Here is a 27299-nt window from a genome sequence, read left to right as displayed (position 1 = left end):
CGGTCCTCAACGTTGCCCGTTTCTTTGTGCTTCGTCAAAAGAGCTTGGACAGCACATCTGGAAACCCCTGTCTGCCTTGAAATGTCTGCCTGGGAGAGACCTTGGTGATGCAGTATAACTACCTTGTGTCTTGTTGCTGTGCTCAATCTTGCCATGGTGTATGACTTTTGACAGTAAACTGTCTTCAGCAACCTCACCTTGTTAGCTGAGTTTGGCTGTTCGTCACCCAGTTTTATTCCTCCTACAGAGCTGTTTCTGTTTCAGTTAATGATTGTGTTTCAACCTACATATTGAATTGATGATCATTAGCACCTGTTTGGTATAATTGTTTAATCATACACCTGACTATATGCCTACAAAATCCCTGACTTTGTGCAAGTGTACCTAGAAGAATTGATGCTGTTTTGAAGGCAAAGGGTGGTCACACCAAATATGGATTTGATTTAGATTTTTCTTCTGTTCACTCACTTTGCATTTAGTTAATTGATAAATATAATCTATTAACATGTCTATTTTTGAAAGCATTCTTACTTTACAGCATTTCTTCACACCTGCCTAAAACTTTTACACAGTACTGTAAATAAACTTTGTTCTGCTCCAGTCAACAAGTCTAATAGAAGAATGCAGCAACAGCTGGAAAATAATTACTTGACTCTGCAGATAGAGCGCCATGTATTGACTGCATTTGCAAATGTCTGTGGAGGATCAGGGATACTGCAGCTGGAGATGCATTATCAGCAGTGCCTGTAGATGGCATTGTGGAGCCGGTTGTTGATCTTCATGATTAGAAAAGTCAGTTTAAAAATGAATAAAGAAATAAATAAGAAAACTGTAATGTAACATTTAAGAGCACATTTCACGGATTAGAAAATGTTCAATAATGAAGTAAAAACAGTCTATTGATAGAGTTTTAAAATAAATCTGAAAGCTATCGCGGTTATTAATCTGCTTTGAGCAATGCCTTTTCACTTTTTTTTTTTTTTTTATCAGTAGACTGTAAACTGTCTAAGTATTGTGAAATATTCCCAATATTTAACCAGTACCAACTAAATACAGGATGTCAACATAAACTGGGACAGATGAAACGTTTCAGAATTAGTGCACACTTAAGTGTGCTTTCTCAATAATAATAATAATAATAATAATAAAACACATTAAATTGGCACACTTATGTGAGTACTATAACTCAACTGTTTATGACTAGAGACAAGAACATCATGCAGGTGCATTTGCGGCAACACCAACCTTCAGCATGCTTTTCCACAGCTCTCCCAGCGATTGCATGACCGGCTGGACTTGTCAGCTGCAGTAAGGTGTTATTTAAGGCGTTGGATATTCATAGACTGGGTTTAACGACAATTTTTGTTTATCCCTCCTCCCCTTCAAAATCATGAAGGTAATTTAAATTAATAATTAAAAAAACAAAACAAAAAAAAACAAACATAAAACAGTTCATTGTTGAGCGCTCAGTGAAGCGTTCGCCAAATGCGCTGGTTGGCGTTGTTTCCCGAGCTACAATTAATCTTACTTGACACTTCAATTACCGGGCACATGAGCATCAAATGATTTTTTCGTCCTTGCGCCCCCTCTGCCCCGTTATCAGTAGTTTGTGTTTGCTTCGATCCTATGAATTGAAATGGAAAGAGACGCAATTTCTTGGCCCGTTGCATCATTCCTGCTATGGTACTTACTACAGAGGAAACCAGCACATATCCCCACCCACTTGCTGCGGCTTTGTATTGCCACACTACACTCAGACAGACAGCACGTTGCGCTCCAGAGCACATTGGTTTCAGCCAGTCTTGTCAGCCAGCATAGCGCATCAGGCATTCTGTTCTGGTTACTCCTCACATTTTCTACCGTTAACCTGCGTGAAATGGAGAAAACGAACAAAATTAACGGGCACGCTGCCAACCACACGGAATGCACTTTGCCTGCTTCGGAGGTAGATAGGGATGCAAAAAAGGATGGGCAACTAACGGCTCAGGAGAAGTTTGTACGTTTTTTAAAAAGAAATCTTTTGGTCATATTGACCGTGTCTGGCGTCCTGGCAGGTGTTGGCATCGGCATGGCAGTCAGGAACATGAACCTCACCCGAGCGCAAATGACTTATTTTGCATTCCCTGGTGAGATGCTCTTGAGGATGCTGAAAATGATTATTCTTCCACTGGTCGTGTGCAGTTTGATTTCAGGTGCTGCTAGCCTGGACACTAGATCTCTTGGAAAACTAGGAGGGATTGCCATCGCTTACTTTTTGGTGACAACGCTTATAGCTTCTAGCATAGCAATAGCCCTAGCCTTCATTATCAAACCTGGGGTTGGTGCTGGTGCGCTGAAGACGAACAGTCTAAGATTAACTGACACAGTGACAAACAACAAAGAGACAGTCGACTCCTTTTTAGACCTTGCAAGGTAATACTTTATATTTCATTTAAACCATTCTGCCAACTACCATGCTGTTTCCGCTTTGTCATGCAGCCAAGATATGCAGTGTATAAAAAGCCTAATGCTAGTCAGCATTTGCAACGAGAGTGCTGCTAAATACCATTGGGACAAATGCGTCCAAAGTAGAAATGTGCTTTTTTCGTTTAAGTGCGCCCATGTGGTTTTCAAAGTAATGTTGTTGTTTTTTCATACTGTATTTGAGATGAAAAATAAGAGCTTCATAGATGTTTTCTGTAAAACCCACAAAGCAAAACGCCCGTTGGAATTTTTAAAAACGCCCGTTGGAATTTTTAAACAATATATTTTACGGTTGATTGCCCGTTATATATATATAATATATATAATATATTATAGATATATATATATATATATAGTATATATATATTAATTGAACTTGCAGATGCCGCATTAAACCTCCTACTGTTGTGATAGTAGGAGTGCCATGGGTGTTAATTTCTCAAAGTTCCAAGATGGCTAAGCTTGTGAGGGTGCTGCTGAAACTACCGTTAGAGAATGTAAACAAACTGGTCTGGTTTCTGGTGAAGTAATTCTGCGCAGTAAGGCAAACAAGACACATAACATTACCCAATGGATCATCCCTTGTGTATTCTACACCTCATTGTGGATAAACCTGAGGGAAGCGCATGCAGTCCTATTAAAAACAAAACCTCAATTGATATAATAATAATAATAATAATAATAATAATAATAATAATAATAATATAATAATAATAATAATAATAATAATAATTTTTATTTTTATATAGCACCTTTCATAGTGGACCACCATCACAAAGCGCTTTGCAAGATACGAGACTAGATATGTCTCAGATAATGTAGCTGTTGCTAATTACAGGAATACAATGGTCTTTTAGCTAAATATTTGAACTTCCCTTGAAGGCTGTGAGTGAGTAAACTCCACATGCGAACTAGTAAATAGCTGATATCAGTGCAGAACATTTTCTGAAGGTTACAGTGTGTATGGGCACAAGTGATGGGAGAACTTCCAGGTGCAAGAAAATCTACATCAATACACTCTTTTAACTGGCTAGGCTGCGCCAGAAACGGGGAAGGACTAGGCTCTATATAAGAATGGGAATTTTGCCTACAAATGATGGCCAAAAATGAAATATGTACTGTGGAAGTTATTTCACATTTAATACATCTATTCTAGGGTTTATTTCCAGAAATTACCTTATCTAGCCACATTCTTTTATTTTTCCATGTGATTCCAATCTTATGTCAACTTGTGCGTTCTTGCTAATTTTAAGGTCATTTTTCCAACTCTGCAATCATTTAAAAATCTGATCGCCAACTTTAAACAGTATCATATTTTATTTATTGTCTGAAGACTGAATGTGTTTAAATATGGCCCTCAAATTTTAAAAAACGCAGGACTTTATAGGAAAAATGACCTCAAAATGAGCAAAGCTGCACAAGTGTGCCTACATAGGAGTCAATAAATATAAAAAATTAGACTGTGGCAACAAACAAATTGATTTCTGCAAGTATAGCCTATGGTAGTTTGAAACAACTTCCATAGTAAATATATCATTTTTGGCTGTAAAAAATTCCTTCTAGACCCTTGTCGTCCTTTATACATAGAGCAATGATGCACACAAAATGTGCCCATCAAATCCTTTGCCTCTTCACTTTGGAATGTCCTGCAATGGTGATCATTGCCAATTGCCCTGAGTTATACAGTACAATGATCCACAGGAATTATACAGTACAATGATCCATGGAGGGCTTTGCTGAGACCAAACCCATGTACCTAAGCTGGATCTGAATCCATCTTCTTTTTACCCCTTCAACTCTTTACCACCTGTCACCTGTTCCAAAAATGTACATCACTGATACAATGCTAAAATGTTTTACTGTACACATTAAAACAAAGGATTTAACAAAAAAAAAAAAATTATAATCTCTCTTAAGCATACAGTTGTAGTCAAAAACCCAACTTTTTTGAAAATAAATAATTACGTGAAAAAACTTTTGTAGCAAAAGTTTTGCTTTTGTGGATGAGGAAAAAAAAGTTACAAGAAATAGATGTCTACAGTTGTTTATTTATTTATTTATTTATTTATTTACAAAACTCATAAAATGCTAATTCAAAAGTATTCCTACCCTGACAAGGAAAATGAAATTAATAGGTAGTTGAGGCCCCTTTAAACAATTTGGATATTTGTCAATGAACTTTTGGAATGATTCTTTAGTGATTTTTGGCTATTCTTCAACGCAGACTTGTTCCAGTTCATTCAAATTTCGGGGACTTCTCTTGTGCTCAATCAATCAGATTTAGATTGGGACTTTGACCAGGCCATTCCAGAACCTTGACTGTATTCTTCTTTAACCATTCTGAAGTAGATTTTGATGTGTGCTTTGGATCGTTACTGTGTTGAAATGTCCAGTTGCGGTTTAAACCAAGTTTTGAAACCCCAGTGCCACTTGCAGTCAATTCCCTTTGAATATCTTTGGCAGTCAATCCTGGATTGTTATTAACCTTCCTCACAATTCTTCTACTTGTTCTTGGCGAAAGAACCTTCTTTCTTCCAGAATGATGAAGTGTTGTGACAGTACCATGAGTCCAGTACTTTTTGATAATAGAAACGATAGTTGAAATTGGGATACTCAAATGCTTGGAAATCTTCTTGTATCTTTCTCCAGCTTTATGACAATAAATCATTTTGTTCAGATAGCTCCTTGCTTTTTCCCATATTGACTTATTGGTAGTGATAGCAATCATCCTATGCCTAACCCTTTTATACTCTCTAAGAATGTTCACCTACAATCCAGCATTTTCTAGACATTTCTACAATTAGGTTCTGCATTATCATATTGAAATTTCTAGCACCTTGTAGACAATACTATCATAGCATCAAAGGGTATGAATAGTTCTGAATGAGCATTTTTTGAGTTTTGCAAAAAAATAAAAAAATGCTGAAATAAACAGTTGTAGACATCTATTTCTTGTAACTTTTTTTTCCTCGTGCACAAAAGCAAATGTTTGTTGCAAAAGATTTTTCCTACAATTTTTTGAGAAATTTTTAGAAATTATACATTTCCATTGGGGTATGTACACTTTTGACTACAACTGTATAACATTGTCACAAGCCCCTTATTCTTACAATGTTTCTAACCGAATTCAGTTTCAGAATCAGCCCATCTATCCTGTCACAACACTCAACAGTTTGATGGAAGTACTTGGTTTCTATCCCCCATTCACTTCCTGGGTTACGGATAATAGGATCCTAACATTTGAGCCTTACACTCATATTCCATGATGCCCATGGGGAACTGTTTGGGGTCTTAGTACAGTGCAGGCCAGAATCACCATCGAGCCCTCTTGAGGTGTCGTGGGCTAGTTGACGAAACACAGAGGATGGAAGGTGCCCACTTGAAGACCCCAGAGATGTACCCTACTTAGCTCAATCCAGACGGTTGTCATGCTGATGCCCTAGGGAGACTGCACTGTGGTTGATCCCTGGAGCCAGCATTGCAGCCATTGTGTGTGCTGATGCGCTGGGGAGGCAAAATAAGCTGATCCCTGGAGCCAGCGTAACACTTCAGCCATCAACGCCAGGCAGAAGGATATCTACATCAGATGGAAGGAAACGCAAATGGATGGAGATGCAGATGGATCACATTAGTTTACTGTATAGCTATGCCTTAGTGGTTCAAATCAGCATAAAGTTTTAACATCTACTATCATGTAATGGAAATCACATGTAACCCAAGAAATAAACCAAATTTAATGATTTAATGATTTATAAAAACATTTCTCAGGGAAAACACTTAAACAATATGTGTGTGAAAGGGTAGCATCACAGCCAAGGCTGGTTACTGGCAGGAAGTAGACCAGAGATGAAAAACTGCAGTTTAAGCATGTATGCACACTTTTATTAACACAAAACAAAACACAGGAACCAAAACAAAAGGATTAATCAAAACACTTCAAAAACAGACAACAAAAACAGCACCCTAGCTGGGCTATCGCAGTGCTTGGACTGGGAGCACACCCTGCTGCAGCTTCTCCCTCAACTGACTCTCCCATGTGGCTGGAGCTTGATTGATGATCAATTATGCAATCAAGACCCTGCAACGGTCCACATATGGATTTGGCAGAGATGGAATTAACCCCATACCTGCCAAACTTAAATTAAAAATAATTAAACTTTATTTATACCCCACAAAAGCCAGACTATTTAAATCTGCAGGGCTTCTGCCCTGCCAGAATGTGTAATCATAAATACTGGTCATAAATAGTAGGCCCGATAAAGGGGGAAAAACAAGGTCAATATTTCTTCACATTGTATACAAAAATGGCACTTTGATGTGAACCAAAAGGACTCTTGGAACCCCTTCAGGAAGTTAATTGAAGGGTGTTTTAGTACCTATTGGTTACAAACAATCTATGATATGGATATCTCATCACATGACTAAATCATTCACAGGCACTCCCATTTCTAAGCATTTCTTTCACATGGGATGACCTGCCATGAGTAGTCTAACTTTAACCCCAGACTTTTGAGAAGGAACTGTGTGGTATGGCTGTAATGGTCTCCACATGACAACACCATGAGTGTTCAGACTGTTTTCAGACTCTGTGTCTCCTACAAACACAAAGCTGTAACTCGTGAATGACCTCAGTCCAGTAGTTGATACATGACCTGCTAAGTCAGCAGTAATATGGTCGTCAACAAGAGCGAATTGATGCATTTAAAAATGGAAATGTTAAGCCACTCTGAAATCTGTATGATGTATTTAAACATGAATTTTACTAAGGTAAAACTATAAGAAACTAATGTACAGTGATGGCAAATGCTTTAATTTTTGATTGAGTGTTTAAATGTATTTATGTTCTTAACTGTTAATCACGAAAACAGTAGCACCTGAAAAAACTGTTTCAGCAGTCTCTATGAGCACAGCAGAGCTAACAGATATAGTTCCTGACATGTGTCGCATGTAAGTTGAAAATAAAATAAGGATTCAAGCCTTGCTTGTTTCACTTTCTAGCTGCAATTGTTTCCTTCCAATGCTGTAGACAGTAGTACTTATACCTGTAGCATCAGAGTGAGTCATAATATCATTCTGTTTATGAAATTAACAGAATTGAAATATATAGAGGGGGGTCCTAAGCCATTTTCTATGTCCACTTGGTTTCTGGTCACAAACTTCCCCACTGACAAAGAATGCTTTTAAAAAGAGTCATAAACTAACTGCTGGGCAAGTGTTTTATCTTCCCCCATCGCTGGATGCATCATTTGGTTCCAGTAGTATCTTGCAGAGGGTATAAACCAGAAAACAGTACCCCTCATAAATACAGCCGACAGGGGGCAAAACAACGGACTAACTGAGAACAAGGGTCCGTCTCGGAACGAGAGCAACCAATGCGAGTCACTGCACGTGGACTTGGGCACAGCCCAAAATAAACAAACTAACCAATCACAGGGTTGTAGAGAGAACAACAAAAGCAGCCACGTGACTTTCAAACAATGCGCTTTCCACACGAAGCAAGCTTCCCACAGGAGAAAGAAGTTTCCCGTAGGAAAAACAGGTTACCTGTAGGAGAAGCGGAGCACTCCCCAAACTAGAAGTGTGCCCCACACAAGGAACAGCTCTCCAGGCAAGAGAAAGAATGCTCCCGACATGAGACCTAAGGCTCCACACATAGAAACAAGTCTCTGAACTTTGACAATCAGGAGAAGTGCTTCTGAGGGGATGTGGTGAGGTCTGAAATGAAATGAAAGCTAAACTGCTCTGAAGAAAATTTCTGAAGTCATGGGAGCATAAGTGTTCGAATGCAAGGAAGAATCTATGGTCTGAAGACTGGCTAAAATCATGTTCTGAGAAGGCTGAAATCAGCCCTAGCTCTTTGCCCTAGGAGAGACTAAAACAGTAAATGGGACACTGCCTTTATCTGAAATCTGAAAGCGGGTCTTGGTTTCCACTTCGCTGCACGGCACAAGCAGAAGCATAGCCAGCAACTTGGCCTAAGGTCATGAAGTAGCCGTACAGAAGAATTGCAACGAGAACAATTCGAACTGCATAACTTTTCATTATCATTATCTGAACTGAGTTACGTCTGATCAACTGAACTATTTCTAGTTGGAAAACTGCTGACAACAAAGATAATGCTGCAAGACTTGGAAATCAACAAGCTGATCTCCATTTGAAAAGACCTATTTGTTTATTGCGAACTGACGAAATACAATTCAAGCAAAGTACTGTCTTCTTTAATGGGAAATTCAGATCCATAGAGAGAGAGAGAGAGAGCGCTGCAGTGTTCATCAACAAAGCAGATTGACTTCTTTGTTGGAAATTGATAAATATTCAGCATATTAAATACTTAATGACTCGAAAAATTAACTGTAGCAAATGCTATCAATTTACTTTAGTGGATAAACTGTTCTAGGAATAGAATACAACATCCTGTTTAAGAAATGCATTTTGTTTGTTGAAATGTGCAACTCAGAGGAGTTACATCATAAATCCATAGAATTTGATCATTGCCCCATTTCTGAGTTAATTTGAATATATAATCAATTGAGGTTGAATCTGAGTTCTGTATGATCCAGAACTTACATATGGTATGTCTCATTTCTTACATTTTGACGTTCCTGAGAGGGCGACTAGAGACTCATTTATATTTAAATAAATTGTATACCTAATTCACTACATACCTTTCTGGGAACCATTTCCAGTTACTAACGCTGCTGACATATACATTGAACATGTCAGGCAATTTTGGCTCTTCCATTCCTAAATTCACTGCAGGACTTCCAGACGGTTTCTGACTTTTTTTAATTACTCTGCTAAAAGTCTTACAATGGTTTGGTTTAAAATCTACCCCTGCACTATAATATGTCCTGTAGTTTAGAATGGTAAAGTTGTATGATGCATAAAACAAGCAAGTGAAATAAAGAACAGAGAAATCTGGTCAGAGTATAATCAAAACAAGTACCTGTGAATGTATTTTTGAAAGGCATGGGAAAATGAGAAATCATTGTTCAAATGTAATATTGTAATAATAGTACTCTACAACCTTTTAGGGTTATTGTTGGTATTTTACAGTTGAATGCCATAAAAGTACAGTCTCAATGTGGTTTTCAGAAATATGTATAAGGTACTTACTGGTGGCACTACAAATGTAATAATTATACATTGGACCTAATCCATTTAAAGATGAAATATTCTCATATATGCCATGTGCTGAAGCAGGTGGTGGTTTTGTGTTTGCCACACCAAGGCTGTGACCACCAAACTCATTTCACTTGTGATCCAATTTGTTTTTTTCTTCCCCAGAAACCTGTTTCCTGCTAACCTTGTGGCCGCAGCCTTTCGATCGGTAAGACTGCTCACTTATTTCTTCCCATCAGTGCAGCAGACAGGGAGACAATGATCATGTTATTCCTGATATAGAGCCTTATAATAAACCATAGTAAAATAGGTATGCTTGCAAATTGTGGGAGCCAAATATAAATGTGGTAGGTCAGCCAGTCTTCAAGACAGATACATCACATAAATATTATATAGTACTGTCACTATAGTAACACGTTTGTCGAATGTCTTTCTGCATTGGTAGTAAATGGACTGGTAAAAAGTAGACAAATAAAGAAGTCAGAATTTCTTATACAAGCAATTTGACCAGCCAAAGTCTTTATCAATGGTCATGTGACTTCTCTCCAAAATATTTTTAAACTTTGTATTTTAGTACTTCTGTGTAAGAATACCTACCTAGTTAGAGTACATGACCTAGTTTCCCTTGCAGAACTATCAAGCTTGGCTGATAGATTTCATTGTTGTGTGGCACATAAAAAGTTCCAGTGGGGGTTTCAGAAAGTTCTGGGATGTGGGCTGTCATGGCTGGCTGAGCTGGCAGGGAGACTGCTCTGTGTCTGGGTTGTATCCAGGGGCAAAGTGCTTTCAGATTGTTGTGAACCGAGGCTGTCAGGACTGCCAGACCCTCTCTGGTACAATTGTGAGAGCAAACCAGATTCCATTCACTGATCTATAGCAACTTCTTTCCATCCCTTTCCAGCTCCCATACCCCATTATCCCAGTCTTCAGATAACTAAGCCCCCTATTCACTGTCCTGCAACAAAACAAAACTCTGGCTCATGGGAGCTATAATGAATGCTTTGCCGCACAGTCTAGGATTTGGCAGCAGACCACTGTGCTTCTGTAAAGAAATCGCGTCTTGCTTTTTTGTGAAATATTTTTTCTCTGTGCTCTGTCTTTCTGTCTGAAATTAATGCTCTTTTCCCCCAGAAATATAAACAAGCATTGGGCAGAATAACAGGAACAGGGCCATCAACCAGAACAGCACTGATTTCTACTGGCTTAAAGTGATCGTAACTAATACATTCATTTATTAAATCTTACTTGTGCTTTGCTTTATACAGGTTTCAAATATGCAGTTTTGACAGAAACACATGTAAAATACGTTTGTTTTCAAGCCGTGCTCCTTCAGATTATTTGCTGTTGTAACCAACTAGCTGCTTCCACAGTTGACTGACATGCTTTCAGCCAGTAACATGCTTTCACTCAGAAGACACTACTAAAGTGGAATGACCTCCTAGTGTAACAGAATAAGGCATTGAAACTGGAGTCTTTCATTAACCTAGGGTACCTAGGGTCTTTTTTTTTATGATGTTTGCTATTGTTAGTAGCGGGGTTCCGAGAAAAAAAAAAAATACTGTGTTAGACGCCCCCACACGTCGCTACAACTGTTTAAATAACGCACCTGTAATTGTTTTATTATTTTTATCATCCTTAACATCCTGAGAACTTTTTACACTTATAACTTTAAAGTCTGTTTCAAAGCTCTTCAAAAATGCCACTCTAGTGCACCGATGTAAGTGTAAGGGTTGTTGCCCATATTGTCAAACAGGTAACACAGCAATAATGATCCATGATGTGGTATGGAACAGAAAAGCCAGAGCACCTGTTATAAATATATATATTTATTTTATTTTTTATTTTATTTTTTTTAAATCACTCTTCCTGCGGTCATTTAGAAAACAGATCTCAAACTTTACTGCACTAGAGTGATGCTGCTTTGAAACAGATAAATATAAGTGTAAAAGCAAGTCAAATTAATTTAATTTTGGTCCTAATTTTATATTTAAATGAAGAGCAATGAACCAAAAGATCTTAACTAGCAGAAAAAGTAGACCAATGAAAATGTTACTAGTACTAAAAAGTAAAAAAAAAATTGATAATCACTTCTTTAAAACATTTTCGAACTTTAAAGTTCTTACAATGTGTATTTTATAGTCGAATTATGTTGAGGCAGATTTACTATGTGTGTGGTCCAGTGCAAAGTGTATCACAGTTTTTAGGACAAGCAGTTTTTAAAGTTTAGAGAAAGCAAATAGGTCTGATTGTGTTTTGTCTTTTGTTTACACTGAAATCTGCTACAAAATGTGCAAATAGAAACTCATATTGACTGGAAGCTGTGCAGTTCAAAGATAACTATACATATCCAACAGCACACGCCACAGTGTATGCAGTGTGGACAATAAGCAAAGATGCAGGAAAGACAATAAAGAATGCAAAGAACACTTGATACAGGGTATTACTGTGACTGGAGTTTAACCTCAGCAATCAACAACAGTCAAATAAACATCTTTATCAGTAGTTCAGGATGACCCCACCGCCCCAACACAGAAATTAAATGTTTACAGAGAATGTTGCTTCACTTTAAATGGAACTGTGGTAGGGTGTGTGTTTAGAAATGAACTTGTCTGCTGCCACATTCTAATTTTGTTCCATGTGCATTGAATCCTACTCAGGTTCACTTGTTCAATTATGCTGATTACTGATGTTTTTTGGGTTTTTTTTTTATGTTTGCTTCATCTTTACCAGCGTCAGTCTTCAGTATGTTGTTAGAGTAACTAGCTCTCACATAAGAAAATAATAATAATGGGGCAAAATACAAAATACTGCCATCATCTTATATATTTCATTTTTGGCCTATAGTTATTAATATGTATTGATGGTTTCAGGCCTACCATCTGGACAACTGGATAAGGCAGAGCACCTTCTATTACAGATTAGATCAACCAAAGGGTAGTTGTATGGTTGGAGATTGGGGAGACAGAGGGATGCAAATTAATCAATTACAAAAAATTACTGATTGGTGACGGAATGTGTTAAAACTACATTTGTTAAAATCAGGACGTCCATCTGAAAAAAAGCCTGTATTGATAGAAGAAAGAAGTAAACGTTTCATTGGTGCCATTACAGCTAGGAGTCTACACTGTTAAATACTGCATAGATTGAAAACACAATGCTTAATTGATTTCACCCGATAAAACATTGTCATTCAGATCCCTTTAAATTTCACACAATACAAAATACCAGTGAAGGGTAAATAAACGTGATTACATGAAAAGGCATTTTTCTGTAACTTCAAACACAATCTTATCCCTGTATAGAGCAGGACCCAGTATGATGAGCAAGCACCCTCGGTCAGAAAGATGCTATTCTTTGAATATTTTTTTTTTTTTTTTTTTACAGTATGCAACCGACTACAAGACTGTCTCGATTGGAAACGCAACTGCTGGAAATCTTACTTATGAAAAGGTATGTTATATTTTTATTAAAGACACAAAATAACCCATCAACAATTGATCACCAATGGCAATGCAGTGGGACTATTTTTGATGCCCAGTGGTTCTGTGATAAATGCCAATGGCAGCTGAAATGATATCTCAGTCTAGGGAAAATAAGTACAGTAAGTTTTCAGTTTAGACTGTGACACAGAGCTTCTACACAAAACAGCACGTAACCCCTGAGATGAGCAGGTAACAAAACAGAGCAAAAAACAAAAAAAATCTAATTCAAGAGAGGACAGAAGCTCTGTTTCTACCTTTTTTATTTCTTTGGAAAATGGGTCAAATTGTTATCTATGTCTTTCTCACATCTACTGCTGAAACTAGCAGTGGTTACCATTGACAGCCTGTGTTTTTATCATATAAGTACTGTGCTATGGTGCTCCCCCTTTATAAGGTGTCTCTTTATACCACAGAATTGGTTATAAGTATTCATGGCTCCCATTTGCCCCATAATACCGTGCCACTCGCACTTTCATTCCCGTTATAAGGCAGAACAGAAACGATTTTGTAACTATGGCTACCAACTACAGCATTAAAAAGGGGAGCACTGTACTAATTACACTACACTCAAACAAAATTCCTGTGATGGTGATAATATATTTATTCAATATGAAACCTATTCTGCATAAGAATAATCAATCCATTGGCTAGAAACAGGGATGGACGAGAGACTGACATTGATGGCTCTTGACATTGTTTAATTAACGCGCTGTTTGTATTTGTATAGTGTTAAAAGACACCTGCCATCATCTAATATTCAGCTAGCACAGATTCATCACTTGTCAGAGCAGTAAACTGCAGCTTCTGTCCGGCTGCTTTGAAACTTGTGCCAGCAATTGCATCACACTATTGATCCCTGACTGGATTGACCATCTTGGCATCTTAAAAACCAATACAACCACAATAGGTCTTAAACCCTTAATAAATATTCAGTGCTTTTTCCGATTAGATTCACGCATGTGTTCCTATCTTTAAGATTCAATTCATGTTAGTTACTATTTGTTATTATTATTATTAGAGGTTTGAGGGAAAAAGAAATGAAGTGAAGACAATCATTTATTGAACATATATTTTTTTGTGCTATATATTTTTTTATCTTAGATTTATACATTGTTATCTGAAAGAGCAACTTGGAATAGGTATGGAATATTAAAATAATAAAAGTTATCGGTTTCTGTCTAATTGATCTCTTCCTGATGACTTTTTAAGTTTGAAATTCTCCAGTGGCCTCAATAACCAACCTCAAAGGACATCTTGTATACCTGATTAGGGGTGTTAGATTGTGTTTAATTTTATAAACGGTTAGACTGAAGATTGAACACACTGAGTTTAAAGTAAATAGAAATATGAAGACTGCATGTGTACAGTACTGTCACAGAGACGGCCGAAGTGGGCGGCGTTAGAACCAGGAAAGGTAAGGCAATACACAAAACACAGGACGGATGATGAAGACGCCTGTTGGCGCCGGTTTAATACAAAATAAAAGGTTTACACAAACACGAAAAACACAGGACACGGCACTCTACGCCAAAATAAATAGACAAACGAAAACAGACTAAACTTAACACAACGGTGCACAGACAGACACTGACAAACACGGTGAGCAGATACTTTGTTGTTATTATTACTACTTGGACTTATTTCCTCCGTCTCCAATCCCGTTCTCCGCTCACCGAACACCCAACCCCAGTATGTGACAACGTGCATCTATATATACTATTGTGCTGGGATTCAATTACTAATTAATTATTCACTTGAATCCCAGCACGTGAATTAATAAAGTGCAATTCCCCGTGCTCACATATTACTACATTTTACTTGCACGTGAAGTGCTGTGCAATCCTCGTGCCTAAATACACATATACATTTTTAAACACTCGTGTTACACAGACCCGTTTATATCCCGTGTACCAATGTCTATACACCAACATTTAAACACACCACACGCAACACATAACAGATAATATACACAGGGGCGGGCACTTTGTTACAAGTACTAATGCAGATATCGATGACGATGAATAAATACTGAATATTAAATAGATATGCTTACACTATAGTTGCTACCACTGTATAAACATCAAGGCCAACACCTATATTTACATGCATATTTCTGGTTTAGAGAGTCATTAATCAGTAACCATTAACCTGTCTCCCTGCAACTATCTGCTCTGTTATACTGCCACTAGAGATAGAGAGTTGTAGGGGGATATTTTAATGGTTACACTGTGATTTACCAGTACTTTCGTGGTGGTTTTGGAGCTGTATTTAGGGTACAAGGATGCTTTAAACTTACAAGCTTAAAAAAATCACCAGGATGTGAAAACTGAAAGAGAAAATGATGGAAAGTGATTCTAAACCACAAGTACAGAAGTTTAAATAGCTCTAATAGTTGCTTTTTACCCCATCACATGGACATTTTACACGTTAAACTAAAATACAATAATTAATCCTTGCAGATTAATAATACCCTCATCTGAATTTCTGCCAGGTTTCAATAAACTCCCAAAAAATTTAAACCCAGACCACCCACGATGTGCCAAGCAGCCGATCTGATGATAATGTTCATGGCTGTGGTGTGAAATGGGTTCCTGAGAATGACACAGTGTGTGATGAGAGCTGAGTTTAGACACCTCTGGATATTAACCTCGTCCCAGAGGCATTCTGCATGGCCTTTGGGATTCACTCACTGTACAAAATGAGATTATGTTAATTTGCTTCCAGGGTGTTTATGCAGTGTTGGTTTGGAATAGGGCAGCTGTTACAGTACATTGGTCTCTGGTTGAGGTATCTTTTACAGTAGATTTTTAAGAGTTCATTAACCCACCTTTCTACAAAAACATTTATAAAATAACATTTACAAATTACTATTTTAAACTATTATTATTATTTGCTTTCTGGTTTATCACCACTACTTCTATTATTATTATTATTATTATTATTATTATTATTATTATTATTATTATTAATAATAATAATAATAATAATAATAATAATAATAATAATAATAATAATTCATGACAGACTACTTTATTACTATCACTATAATGGGGTGTGGGAAGTCATGAGTAAGTCAATCAGAAAGAACATACATGTTATTACCAGCACATGGCTTCTCAGGTAAAAGCCTGATATATCAGCTGGTAGTCTGTTTGTAAATCTATTACTGTTCTAGAAACATTTATTGTTTCTGACACAATCTTACACCCTGTCTGCATTTTCAACCAATTTAATCTCCCTTCTAATTATTGTGTCAATGAGTTTCTTTGTCTCGTCTTCACTTCTGCTTTTCTGATGGGGTTGGAGCAGTTGTATTAGTATTAGGAGTGTATTTCCTTGTCTACATCATTCTCCTTCTTTTGTAGCATTTCCATTTCGTCTGATTGGTGCGCCATCACAGTCCCAAAAAGTCTGCCTAATTGTTGAATCCCAATTTCAGATAATACCAAGCGCTATAATCTTTTGTACAGTGGTTAAGACTCTCGTCTTAAATGTCAAAATATCTCATGTTTTCTTCTACAGATACCCACTGGCTCAGAGATAGATGGCATGAACATCCTTGGCCTAGTCCTGTTTGCCATTGTGTTTGGAATAGCTCTAAGAAAACTTGGACCTGAAGGGGAAGAATTAATCAAATTTTTCAACTCTTTTAATGAAGCGACAATGGTTCTTGTATCTTGGATCATGTGGTAAGTACCTCATAAATTAATTTTAGTTTATTTTCATGCGCTTTGTCACAGTAAGCAAAAGTGAACTAAAATACTTTTTTCTTGTTCTTGGCCTTGAGTCTTTATCTAGCATTCAGAGTAACAGAAACAGAGAGGCTGTTCGTTTATAGTATCTCTCTTTGGTCTGTACCCCCACCTGTTCCCAGCCATCTCCAGCTTTCACACATAGTCTTATCTTCTACTTTGTTGTCACATTTTTTAAAATAACTTAAAAATAATAATAAGGCCTTCACCTTTTAAACACTTCAGCTAACTAGCCCATGTTACATATATGTGACAGGCAACTAGAACTGATGAGAAACATTACAAAAACCTGAGAAAATAACATTTGAAGCTTTCTACTTTTTCATTAGAATCATTTTAGTCATAAAGGTCTAGAGTTGTACTGTAGGCCAGAACCACAAAATGGAAATGGTCAGCAAAATGCATTTAGTACCGTATCACCCTGTTGACAGCAAGCTGTTTGTGGTAATTTCCTGGTGACAGATGAAAGCGCTAATTTGTGTATTTCGTTTCTAACAGGTACGTGCCCATTGGTATAATGTTCCTAGTTGGCAGCAAAATCGTGGAGATGGAAGATGTAGTCCTCCTTGTCACTAGTCTGGGAAAGTATATATTTGCATCAATACTGGGGCACCTTATCCATGGAGGAATAGTTCTGCCTCTTATCTACTTTGGATTTACTCGAAAAAATCCCTTCAGCTTTCTCTCAGGGCTCATCACACCTTTTACAACTGCTTTTGCCACATGCTCCAGGTTTGTAAAGTGTTCATACAATGTAGATTACAGTAGTTTACACACAGTATGACAGTCTTCATTATCTTTTAGACCCTTATAACAGTGGTACACACTTGAGGCTCATTCAATACATAGCAGTCCAGGATCTTTAATATTGGATTGATCTTTCCATCTTTAAAGTACACATTGCTTTCTCCATAGAATTCTATAAAATGCATCAATCCATTGTGTCCCCAATTTTGTTAAAAACCTATAACTGTGTATTTAAGACTAAAAATCAATGCATTTAGCAAATATTACTCTTATCCACAAACCAAATATAGACCTCTTAGATTGTAGAAATTGCAGACCAGTATCACTTTTACAGTGTGATTTTAACATTATCTCTCATATTTTAGCAAATTGGCTTAAAAATGTAATGGATGACATTAAGCATCCAAATCAAGTAGGTTTTTTCAAAACAGATTTTCAACAAAATATATCAGGAATTTGTTAACTTTAACTTTATCAAACGGAGATAGTAATGTTCTTATGGTGGCTGTTTTTCATGATGCTGAGAAAGCCTTTGATAAATTAAAATGGAATTACATACTTTCTATAGGGAAATTTGGTTTTGGGACAAATTTTCAGAAATGGCTCACAGTATTGTACAATAACCCTCTTGCTGGAATTACTACTGGTGGAGACACATCAGATCCAATTATTTTAGAAAGGAGTATGGATGTGCTTTACCTCCACTGCTATTTATAATTGACTTAGAACCTTTAGCAGCTAGCCTTAGGCCAAATGAGAGAATTCAAGCAATAAGTCCCCCTAATTCTTGCCAAAAATGATGCTTTATGCAGATGACATCCTGTTAACAATAAAAAATGAATCAGATTTGTAGGGAAATAAATGTGACAAATTATTTTTTTTATCAAAGTAAAGAAAATTATGTTAATACAATCATATAAACATTAGATACAAGCAAGCAAAGACATGTAGGTCACAGCATGCCCTATTATATACACTTGTATCGTAACACAGACGACCGTGGAATCAAATCAGAGAATTGACTGACAGCTCAAACAGAAACATTACATTAAATACTATGAATATATTAGCATTTCCACCCCGTTTCTTATACTGTCTTCCAATCAGTATGGATCCACCGTGCTATCACACACTTTCAACACACCTTCTGGTAAGGGGGGGAAATGTGCTCAAATCTATAACTGTCTATAGTGCGTCACATTTAAACATTTTACAGCATCGTAATCTAATCTGTTAGAAACTGTTTCAAAGTAGTCCTTTGTTTGTGGTGTTCTGTTTTCACATTGTGTCTCTACTCCTCCACCATCTTGATTAGAGACCTGCTAACTTTGGCTCTCTGCCCAGGCGCCAAGATACGAGAGACTGCATATGTCTTGCTTAGCTAGTTACATGTGCTTTAAGCTATATCAAAATATGAAACTAAAACTTTAACATAGAAGTAAATAAACTTACAATCAAATATATAATTAATACTTTATGCAGAATGTCCTCTCCTACAGATTCATTACCATTGATATAATATTATAATATGGGAATTTGTCAGGATAGTCGATAAATTGGGTAAAATCTGAAGCTGTCCCTGTATCTAAATCATGTTTTGTTTCACAATAAAAAACAATATAACTTTACTTGGCCCTGTAATGGAATTCAATATTTAGACAAGTTATTCATAAAAGTATGACAGAAACAGTGAAACTTAACATTATATCTCTGATAAATATGTAGGAACATTAACCTAATTATACTTTTATGCAAATTTGCCTGTTAGTTCCAATTGAATAAGTTTGTTTAGATCAATGAATTATGATGAAAAATACAATCAAACAACAAGCAGGTTTAATGAATAGTAGCAGTTTATTGAATACAGAAATAAAGATAGGAGTCATATAAAATCAGAAATAAGTCTAAAATACAAAGCATTGATCAAATCTATTGATTAGCAACCTTAAACATCACAGTCACAATATACTTGTTTATAAAAATAGCAAAATGAGTTAATGTTTTTCATGTAAATACATGAGTTAGATATAATTGCTAGTTCCTTTATCAATGTCTATGTAAAGCTTAAACTGTAACTTAATTAGTTATTCAATTAGTTTTAACATAGCTAAATTGAAAGCAATTAAATTTCATGTGTAAAAGTGCAGATCAATGACTATACTCAACGATCCTTAATGCCTGGGCAAACAGCCTGCTTGTTGAGAATTGTCCTGAAGGAATCCAATACCACAGTCTATGTGCTTGGGTTGTAGAATTTTTGATCCCAATGGGATCTAACACAGTTAATTCTCTGGTCGATTCTAACTTGTTCGGCTGAACAAGGTTGGTTGATTTACGACAGGTTAAATCAGTCAGTCTCTGCCACGTTTCGTGAATGCCGGTCTGCGCAGCCCATCACCCGTCTCTCCTTACAGCCGTCGATGCAGTAGAGACTTGTGGTTGAGTCAGTACGGTTAAGGTACCAGAGTTTCCTTTACTCGGAAGCGGAAAGTCAAAGCAGCATAATCGAAGCAAAACAGCATACAAGCTTGATATGACAAGAGCAACAAATAGTTATTTTTGTTAGCTTGTTAGCGTTCTGCTGTTTTCAGTCTCGCTTCCTTTGTCTCTATATGGTCAGGTTGTGCATCTTAGTTTTTCTTTAAGCATCACGTGAGCTGTTTAGTTAGAACTTCTTGAGTTCAGTTTAACTGGGCCTCTTCGGGGAAATGGAAAATATTTAAGTGAACACATTTATATGTTGTGGTTAACATTTTTTATTCAAGGCCCCTGCAGATTTCTCGAATAAGATGCTTTGTTTTTTCACTGTTTACCTTTCTTGTCTTTCTGAAATGGTGATAAATGTCTATTTGAAACCGTTCTTTTTAATCAACACTTTATAGGGTATAGTTCCTACCAATAAAATAAAAGTAAAACTGGAAGCACGGAATAAATTACCACTCTCGCTTTGGGGGAAAAGTGACATTATCAAAATGGCAGTAATGCCAGTTATAGCATATCCACTTTCAATGATACCTTTCCAAAATGTGTTTCAAACAAATGAAAACTTGATTTGCTATTTTTCTATGGAATTGGAAAAAATATTAGCTCAAGATAGAGAATCTATTTTATAGCAATCCAAATGGTGGCTTGGATATACCAAATATTTATTGGTATCATCTTTCCTATCAAAATAGGTTTAACACAAAATGTTCTCTAAGATGGAGATGACCACCAGACACAATATGAATCAATAAATAAACAAATATGTATTGCTTGTCATCATACACGTGCATCAACTTATGAAATGAACTGAATAAGAGAAAAGCAATAGGCATGTTAATAAACTATAATAATAAAGTAACAGACAAACTAACGTTAATAAACTAACTGTCAAACTAAATTAACACAGCACCCCTACACACGTTAAAATACAGCAACTCTAGTTTCATTATGAATACCTGTAAAGGAGCAATATTCAAGCCATGCACAAAATGATTTAACAGAATGGTGAAGCAACTCACCAGAATGGAAAACACAAAATTGCTCGGTGACTTGTGTCTGATTCAGGTTCGATTCAGGTTCTTTTCAGGAGCTCCAACAATTTCCAACTTTTTGTAATGAGAAACAGCAACACATTTCGCCGCTTGTTTACATACCGCTTTGTAGCGATGAGGTGCACTCGTGAAAATACAATACTAGAATACAAAACGAGGCAATGATATGATGACAGTTCTGGAAAGATTGAATAAACCAATCAGTGTGCCTCAAGACACTCTTGCGATGACAAGTTTGAGTTGATGATGAGTTATCAGGTTACAAAACAGTACTATATTAGTGGTGAATGAATTGCTAGAGAATTGCTAACTTTAATAGTTAAATTCCCTCCCTTAGCTCTTTAAAAGATAAATGTAATGTTTCTCCAGAACTTATAATCATATTAAGACGGTTTAGTGAAAGTGTTGGGCAAGAACCAAACTTATCCAAAAATGACAGCTTTAAAAATATTTTGACTAATAATAAAAACAATATAAACACTATATAAAAAATGTACTGGGAAAAAGAATTAAAGGTTACATTCTCAGAGGAAGACTGGTCTAGTATATGTAAAAGTGCATCTACCAATGCTAAATTAAGATCAATTCAATGTAAAATAGTTAATAGACCCTATTATACTCCTGTCAAACTATTTAGATGCAATATTTTAAAATCTGGTAGTTGTTGGTGTTGCAATCAAGAGAATAGATCACTTCTCCATATATTATGGAGCTGCAACAAATTAAGCATATACTGAGCAATATATATTCAAACATATATCCACCATTTTAGGTATTTCTTTAACTAAATTCCCCACACACAGAAATGCTCAACTTAAATAGAGTTCAAACCCAATTAGTGTTAAGCATGTTACTCACTGCTAAAAAGGCTATAATGATGCTTTCGAAAGAAAAGGAACCGCCACTACTTACAATGATAAGACTGCATGTCATTCTATTAGAAAAAGCATTCTACAGTTTGGAGAGAATTAAAAGAAAACATACAATACTTTGGTCAGATACAATTAAATACTTAACAAATACTGATATGTAATACACAAGAAACTATTTATGTATGTATTTATTTATTTATTTCAATTTTATTGAAATGTAATAAGTACTGTATAACTTGTCTAAGAGTCTATAGGTATTGGTATTATTTTTATTTTAAATTTTATTGTAAAGATGTTGTAGTTTCTTCAGAGTTTTAAGGTAGAGAATTCAACTTTATTGTAGGGATTATGTATTGTTTATGTATTCAAAAATTAATAATATGTAATTCCGGAAAAAAAAACAGCCAACAAAACAATTCCAGTAAATCTTACCTGATACGTATTGCCGTCATATAACTGACAGTTTGCTATGTAAAAGATGCACACGTCGTTTTAGCTGACATTGTTTAGCTTTGTCATACTATGACTCTTCTTGAGCATATATATATATATATATATATATATATATATATATATATATAATATATATATATATATATATATATTTCTTAAGAATAATCTAAAAATTCAAAAGATAAAAAAACGACTACCACTTATTTCCTTTGCAAAAACTCAAACTCCCAGAATTGGCTCACCTTCCCAGTAACATGTCGCTGCTTTTCCTATCACTGCCATGTTTTCAAAGTCATCTGCATTCCTTTATGCAACCTCTTGAAGTCGAATACTGTGAACGGGAAGTGCAGCATTGAAGTATTTTCACAAGCGAATTCACCTTTACCATCATGTCTGAATCTTTCTTATAGGAAAATATAAGATCTAATAAATTATGCCAATAAATATTATGTACAGTATAATTGAAATTAGTTATGTAGTAAGCTCAATGTGCTTTAATTGTTTAACTGAACTTAGGTCTTCAAATAAATACAGAATTAGAGATATACCATCAAAAAGTGACCTAAATCCAGTGTATGTAAAGTGTTACAGAAACAGCCGGGCAGTTTTGATACCTCTGGTGCTAAATGCCCATGAGATTTTAGTTACTCTATAACCCCTGTTTATCACAGTTTCAGTTTTGTCCTTATAGCATGTGATGGAAATTATTTTTTCACAATCTGTAACTATAAAAAAAATATATATTTTTCCCAATTAACACAAAGGCAAAAACGTTATTTGTAATTATGGTATCCCACTGCTTTTGTTCAGCCTCACAGGCTTCCTTGTACTCGCATAATTTATAATGAATTGACCATTTATGGAGAACAAGTCTCCTATAGATTTAGACAGTTAGATATTCAAATCTGTCGTTTCTTTGCCTATCTTAAGAACAGCACTATGACAAAACCAAAAAGTAATCACTTACAGCATGTTTTGATCGTGACAACCTACATCACATTAATATGTAGACGATCGCACTCCGTATTTGACACAATTATTCTAGTTAACAATATGATATTTTTGCAGTAAATGGTCAGTTAGTTACAAATTATGAAGCTACCCTGTCAATATGTAAAATGGCTAAAATAGCTTCATTTTCATGTTCTCTTGACAGTTCTGCTACTCTTCCTTCCATGATCAAGTGCATCGAGGATAATAATGGTGTTGACAAGAGGATCAGCCGCTTCATCCTGCCCATTGGCGCCACAGTCAACATGGATGGGGCTGCCATTTTCCAGTGCATTGCTGCCATCTTCATTGCCCAGTTAAACAACGTCGAGCTAAATGCCGGGCAGATCTTTACCATTCTGTACGTAGAACCCTGAGCATCTAACTCACTGCTAGAGTCATAGCTAGCAAAATAATTCCAGAAACCATGGCTGCTGAAAACCTCCATTCACTAGATAGGCCTCAAATGAGAAGTTTTGAAAGAAATGTTACCAGAAATATTAGTGTTTGGAGCCAGCTGTTTTGCAAACGTACGGTGTTTGTAGCTGACATACAGTAAGAATTTCTTTCCTTACCTGTTGCCTACTTCTATTGGTTATGTAGGTCTCAATTGGGCAGTTTGTACAGTGCATGTTATTTCATCAGTATCACAGTTTATTTATTTTCTTACATTCTCCATGCTCCATGCTTCACAAAAAATATCTATGTTATATAAATGCTTTTAGCCTTTAACTTTGATGTTCGGAAATTGAAACTCAATCTTGGTAACGTAACTGTACTGGACTTCAACAGCTGCCTTAGCGTCTTTGTCTGTTAAGCGTTTGGTCTAAACTGGTGGGATTAAATCCTTACCTAATACCCAATATAAAAATTTTAACCAGAAATTTACTCCAGACCCTTTAGTTTTGGTCCAGTGTAATATCATTATCGACATTTAAGGGGGGGGGGGGGGGGGGGGGGATTGAATAGGATCATAAAGTCTGATAGCAGTGTCGCAACAATAAGCAGATTCAATGAATTTGTGGTTCCAGTGTTACTGCGACGGCCTCCAGTGTAGGAGCAGCCGGGATCCCGGCTGGAGGGATCATCACTATTGCAATCATCCTGGAGGCCATTGGCCTGCCGACCAACGACCTGTCTCTCATGTTAGCTGTCGACTGGATTGTGTAAGTTGTTGCACATTACTGTATAACAATGTAGTCAGGAGCTATAGTTACGATACTGTGCTATCCTGCCTTATTACTATATTGTAATTGTATCTCAAACATAGTACATTTTCTTCACCCTGAGGAGCTCTATTAAAAACGTATTTTGTCCTGAACACCCTGCTGGCAGGATTTCTACAGTGCCACATAGCCTAATAGTGCAGTATAATGCTTATGATACTACTGGACATTTTACACATAACACACAAAAATGTGAATCACCTCCTTATTGCAGAACACCAGCGGCTCAGAATTTACAATTTGCTATTCTTATAGCAATACCCAGAACTGATCAGCAGGTTCCAGTACAATATAAATCCTTGCTGTCCATATGCAGACTTTCAAAAAATAAAACATTTGCTCAGTTGCCTATGACTATGGTTTTATAGATGACTTTTTCAATTTTAAAAGGGTCAAAATGTTTGTATTTTTGTTACCAACATGAGTTACCACTCTATGGTAAATAGCATAGAAACAGTACCCCTGGAATTTAACATGATTGTGTGACACAATAAGTTTTCACTGATCTTTTGTTTTTGCCACTTGTTTGTTTTCCAGAGACCGGACTACTACTGTAGTAAATGTAGAAGGAGACGCCTTGGGAGCAGGAATCCTCCACCACATCAACCAACAGGAAATGAAGAAGAAGAAGCAAGCCGAGCTGGAGACAGTGCGAGTGGAAGCCATACCCAACATCAAGTCAGAGGAGGAGACGTCCCCGCTGGTCACGCACCAGAACATGGTGGTCATACCTTCCAGAAAGGGAGACTTGGAGTCAAAAGAGTCTGTCCTATGAACTTTGAACCCCTCCCCTTGACATCAGACAAATGCTGTATGACTCATATCGGGCAGACACCATTTTATAAGTTTTTTTCATCCAGGTTTAAAAGGTTACAAAGATGTATTTCTTACCACCTGGTATATATATTTTTTCTCCTGCTACCTTTATAAAAGAAGTGCATAGCCATGTAGGTAATAATGCTAAACATTCCTGTGTTCATAGATGTGTCAGTCTTGGGTATGTGTATAATCAGTGTGAGGGGCTTTACAGTGGTTGTGAAGGAGTGTCATGAGGGTCAGTAATGGGTTGAAAGCGTAAAGAAGAGGAATCCATGTTTCCCCTCTAAAGAAATCTTCTAAAGTGATTTCTCTTTTCGCTTCTGGCATGTAGCTTGATTTTCACCCAGACCTGCATTTTAAAGTGTTCGTAGCCCAGACCAAGTAGAATGAAAGCAGACACCAGGTGAATTACAAAAGTAAACCACTTCCACATTTAAAAAAAATAAACTTAAAAGGCATTATCTTTTCCTCCAGTGCAATGCTTGCATTGTTTTTCTTTGTCAAAGGAAAATGGAAGCCACTAGAAAGTACATACACCTAAAGGTATTTAAAATGCTTATTTCTTTGAATGTTTGTTCGTTTTTATGAAAGTTTATGATGCTCAAAACTTGTGAACCTCTTGTTGCATCAACTTGGGGGCTGAGAGTGGGCAGACCCCCTTTGAAGTTCATGTAGTGTTTTTTTTTTTAATGTTACTGAAGCGAAGTTAATCTGGAGAGGAACAGGTTTGGCATGTCTTAGAAGCTCAGTGTTAATGGTGCATGCTAAACATGGCTTTAACGTGAATTGTCTTACCTCTTATTAGAATTATCTCCAGGACCCCAATTTTTGTGTTGAATGTCGTAACATAATACATTACCAGAAAAAATGTGTAAACTGCATTTTACTTTAAAAATAATAATCTGCAGTCATTATATTGGTAAGAAAGATTGATTTTAAAGCCTTGGTTGTCACTCCTTAAAAAAGGTACTGAATACGATATGAGTACTGAATATGAGCAGTGTTCTATACAGAATAATTTGGTATTAAACACAGAAGGCTTCTGTGTTCATAGTTGCTGGGGATATAAACATTTATAATACGTGGTAAACCCTTTTATTGATGTGGTACGGCATTTGAAATTTCTTTTGAGTCCCTTATCATCTGCATTTAGTCTTCCAGACTTTTTGCACTTTAAATTGGATAATGCCCAATCCTCCCACAGCTTTGTAGATGAACTACCTGTAGACAGTTATTAGGAAACCACCTCACCCTCCCAATGTGCAGGACAGGGAGGTTTAAGTTACAGGAGTACAGTAGTTGCAGAGGGAGTGCACCTACAATGTGGCCGGACAGATGGGCCTTACCAAAGTCAAACTGAATAAAGTCTGTAAAACTAAATGTCTACAAAAACATTATAGGGACTATCAAGAAAGTGGTCAGCTAAGAAAAATATTTTAAAACGTGTTATTAAATCTTTAATAAGTAGGCTGGCCCTTATTAAGCTTCAAATATGGAGGTGTCTACAGAGAAACTTCCTAGCTTGTATTTATGCTTTGTTGAATGCATGTTATAATACAGTGTATGAATTGTATGTACAACCACTAACAAAGATGAAAGATCATGCAGCTTCTATCAGCTCTTTATTATTTTGATCCAGTAGGTGGTGCAATTTTTCAAGAAATGTTATCTGTACACTGAACTGTTTACTAATGTTTATGGAGCTTTTAGTACACCCTTTTTAAATGGTACAGCAACACATTACCATAGTGGAAGGACTGTGCTGTATTAATGATAGATAGAAGCAATGATAACTGTATGTGGTGCTTGGTGGTCCAGTGGTTAAAGAAAGGGGTTT

At 36.5% G+C, this 27299-nt stretch overlaps 1 protein-coding gene across 2 annotated transcripts; it reads left to right on the top strand.

Annotated features, from left to right (window-relative positions):
- The first annotated feature begins 1596 nt into the window (after positions 1-1596).
- On the top strand, positions 1597-25935 carry LOC121316124 (neutral amino acid transporter A-like). 2 transcript variants are annotated; one of them, XM_041250913.1, is made up of 8 exons: positions 1597-2412; positions 9751-9793; positions 12970-13035; positions 16590-16756; positions 17318-17551; positions 23584-23778; positions 24449-24583; positions 25181-25935. In XM_041250913.1, exons 1-8 carry the CDS (start codon positions 1637-1639, stop codon positions 25416-25418), a joined length of 1854 nt encoding a protein of 617 aa, XP_041106847.1. In that variant the 5' UTR covers positions 1597-1636; the 3' UTR covers positions 25419-25935. The 2 variants fall into 2 exon arrangements, with proteins under 2 accessions (XP_041106847.1, XP_041106848.1); XM_041250914.1 differs by lacking the exons at positions 1597-2412; positions 9751-9793 and adding an exon at positions 10726-10793.
- The last annotated feature ends 1364 nt before the right edge of the window (positions 25936-27299 follow it).

This window comes from Polyodon spathula, chromosome 5, assembly GCF_017654505.1.
Source record: "Polyodon spathula isolate WHYD16114869_AA chromosome 5, ASM1765450v1, whole genome shotgun sequence".
NCBI classification, from domain to species: Eukaryota; Metazoa; Chordata; class Actinopteri; order Acipenseriformes; family Polyodontidae; genus Polyodon; species Polyodon spathula.
This window is presented reverse-complemented; position numbering and strand designations above follow the sequence as displayed.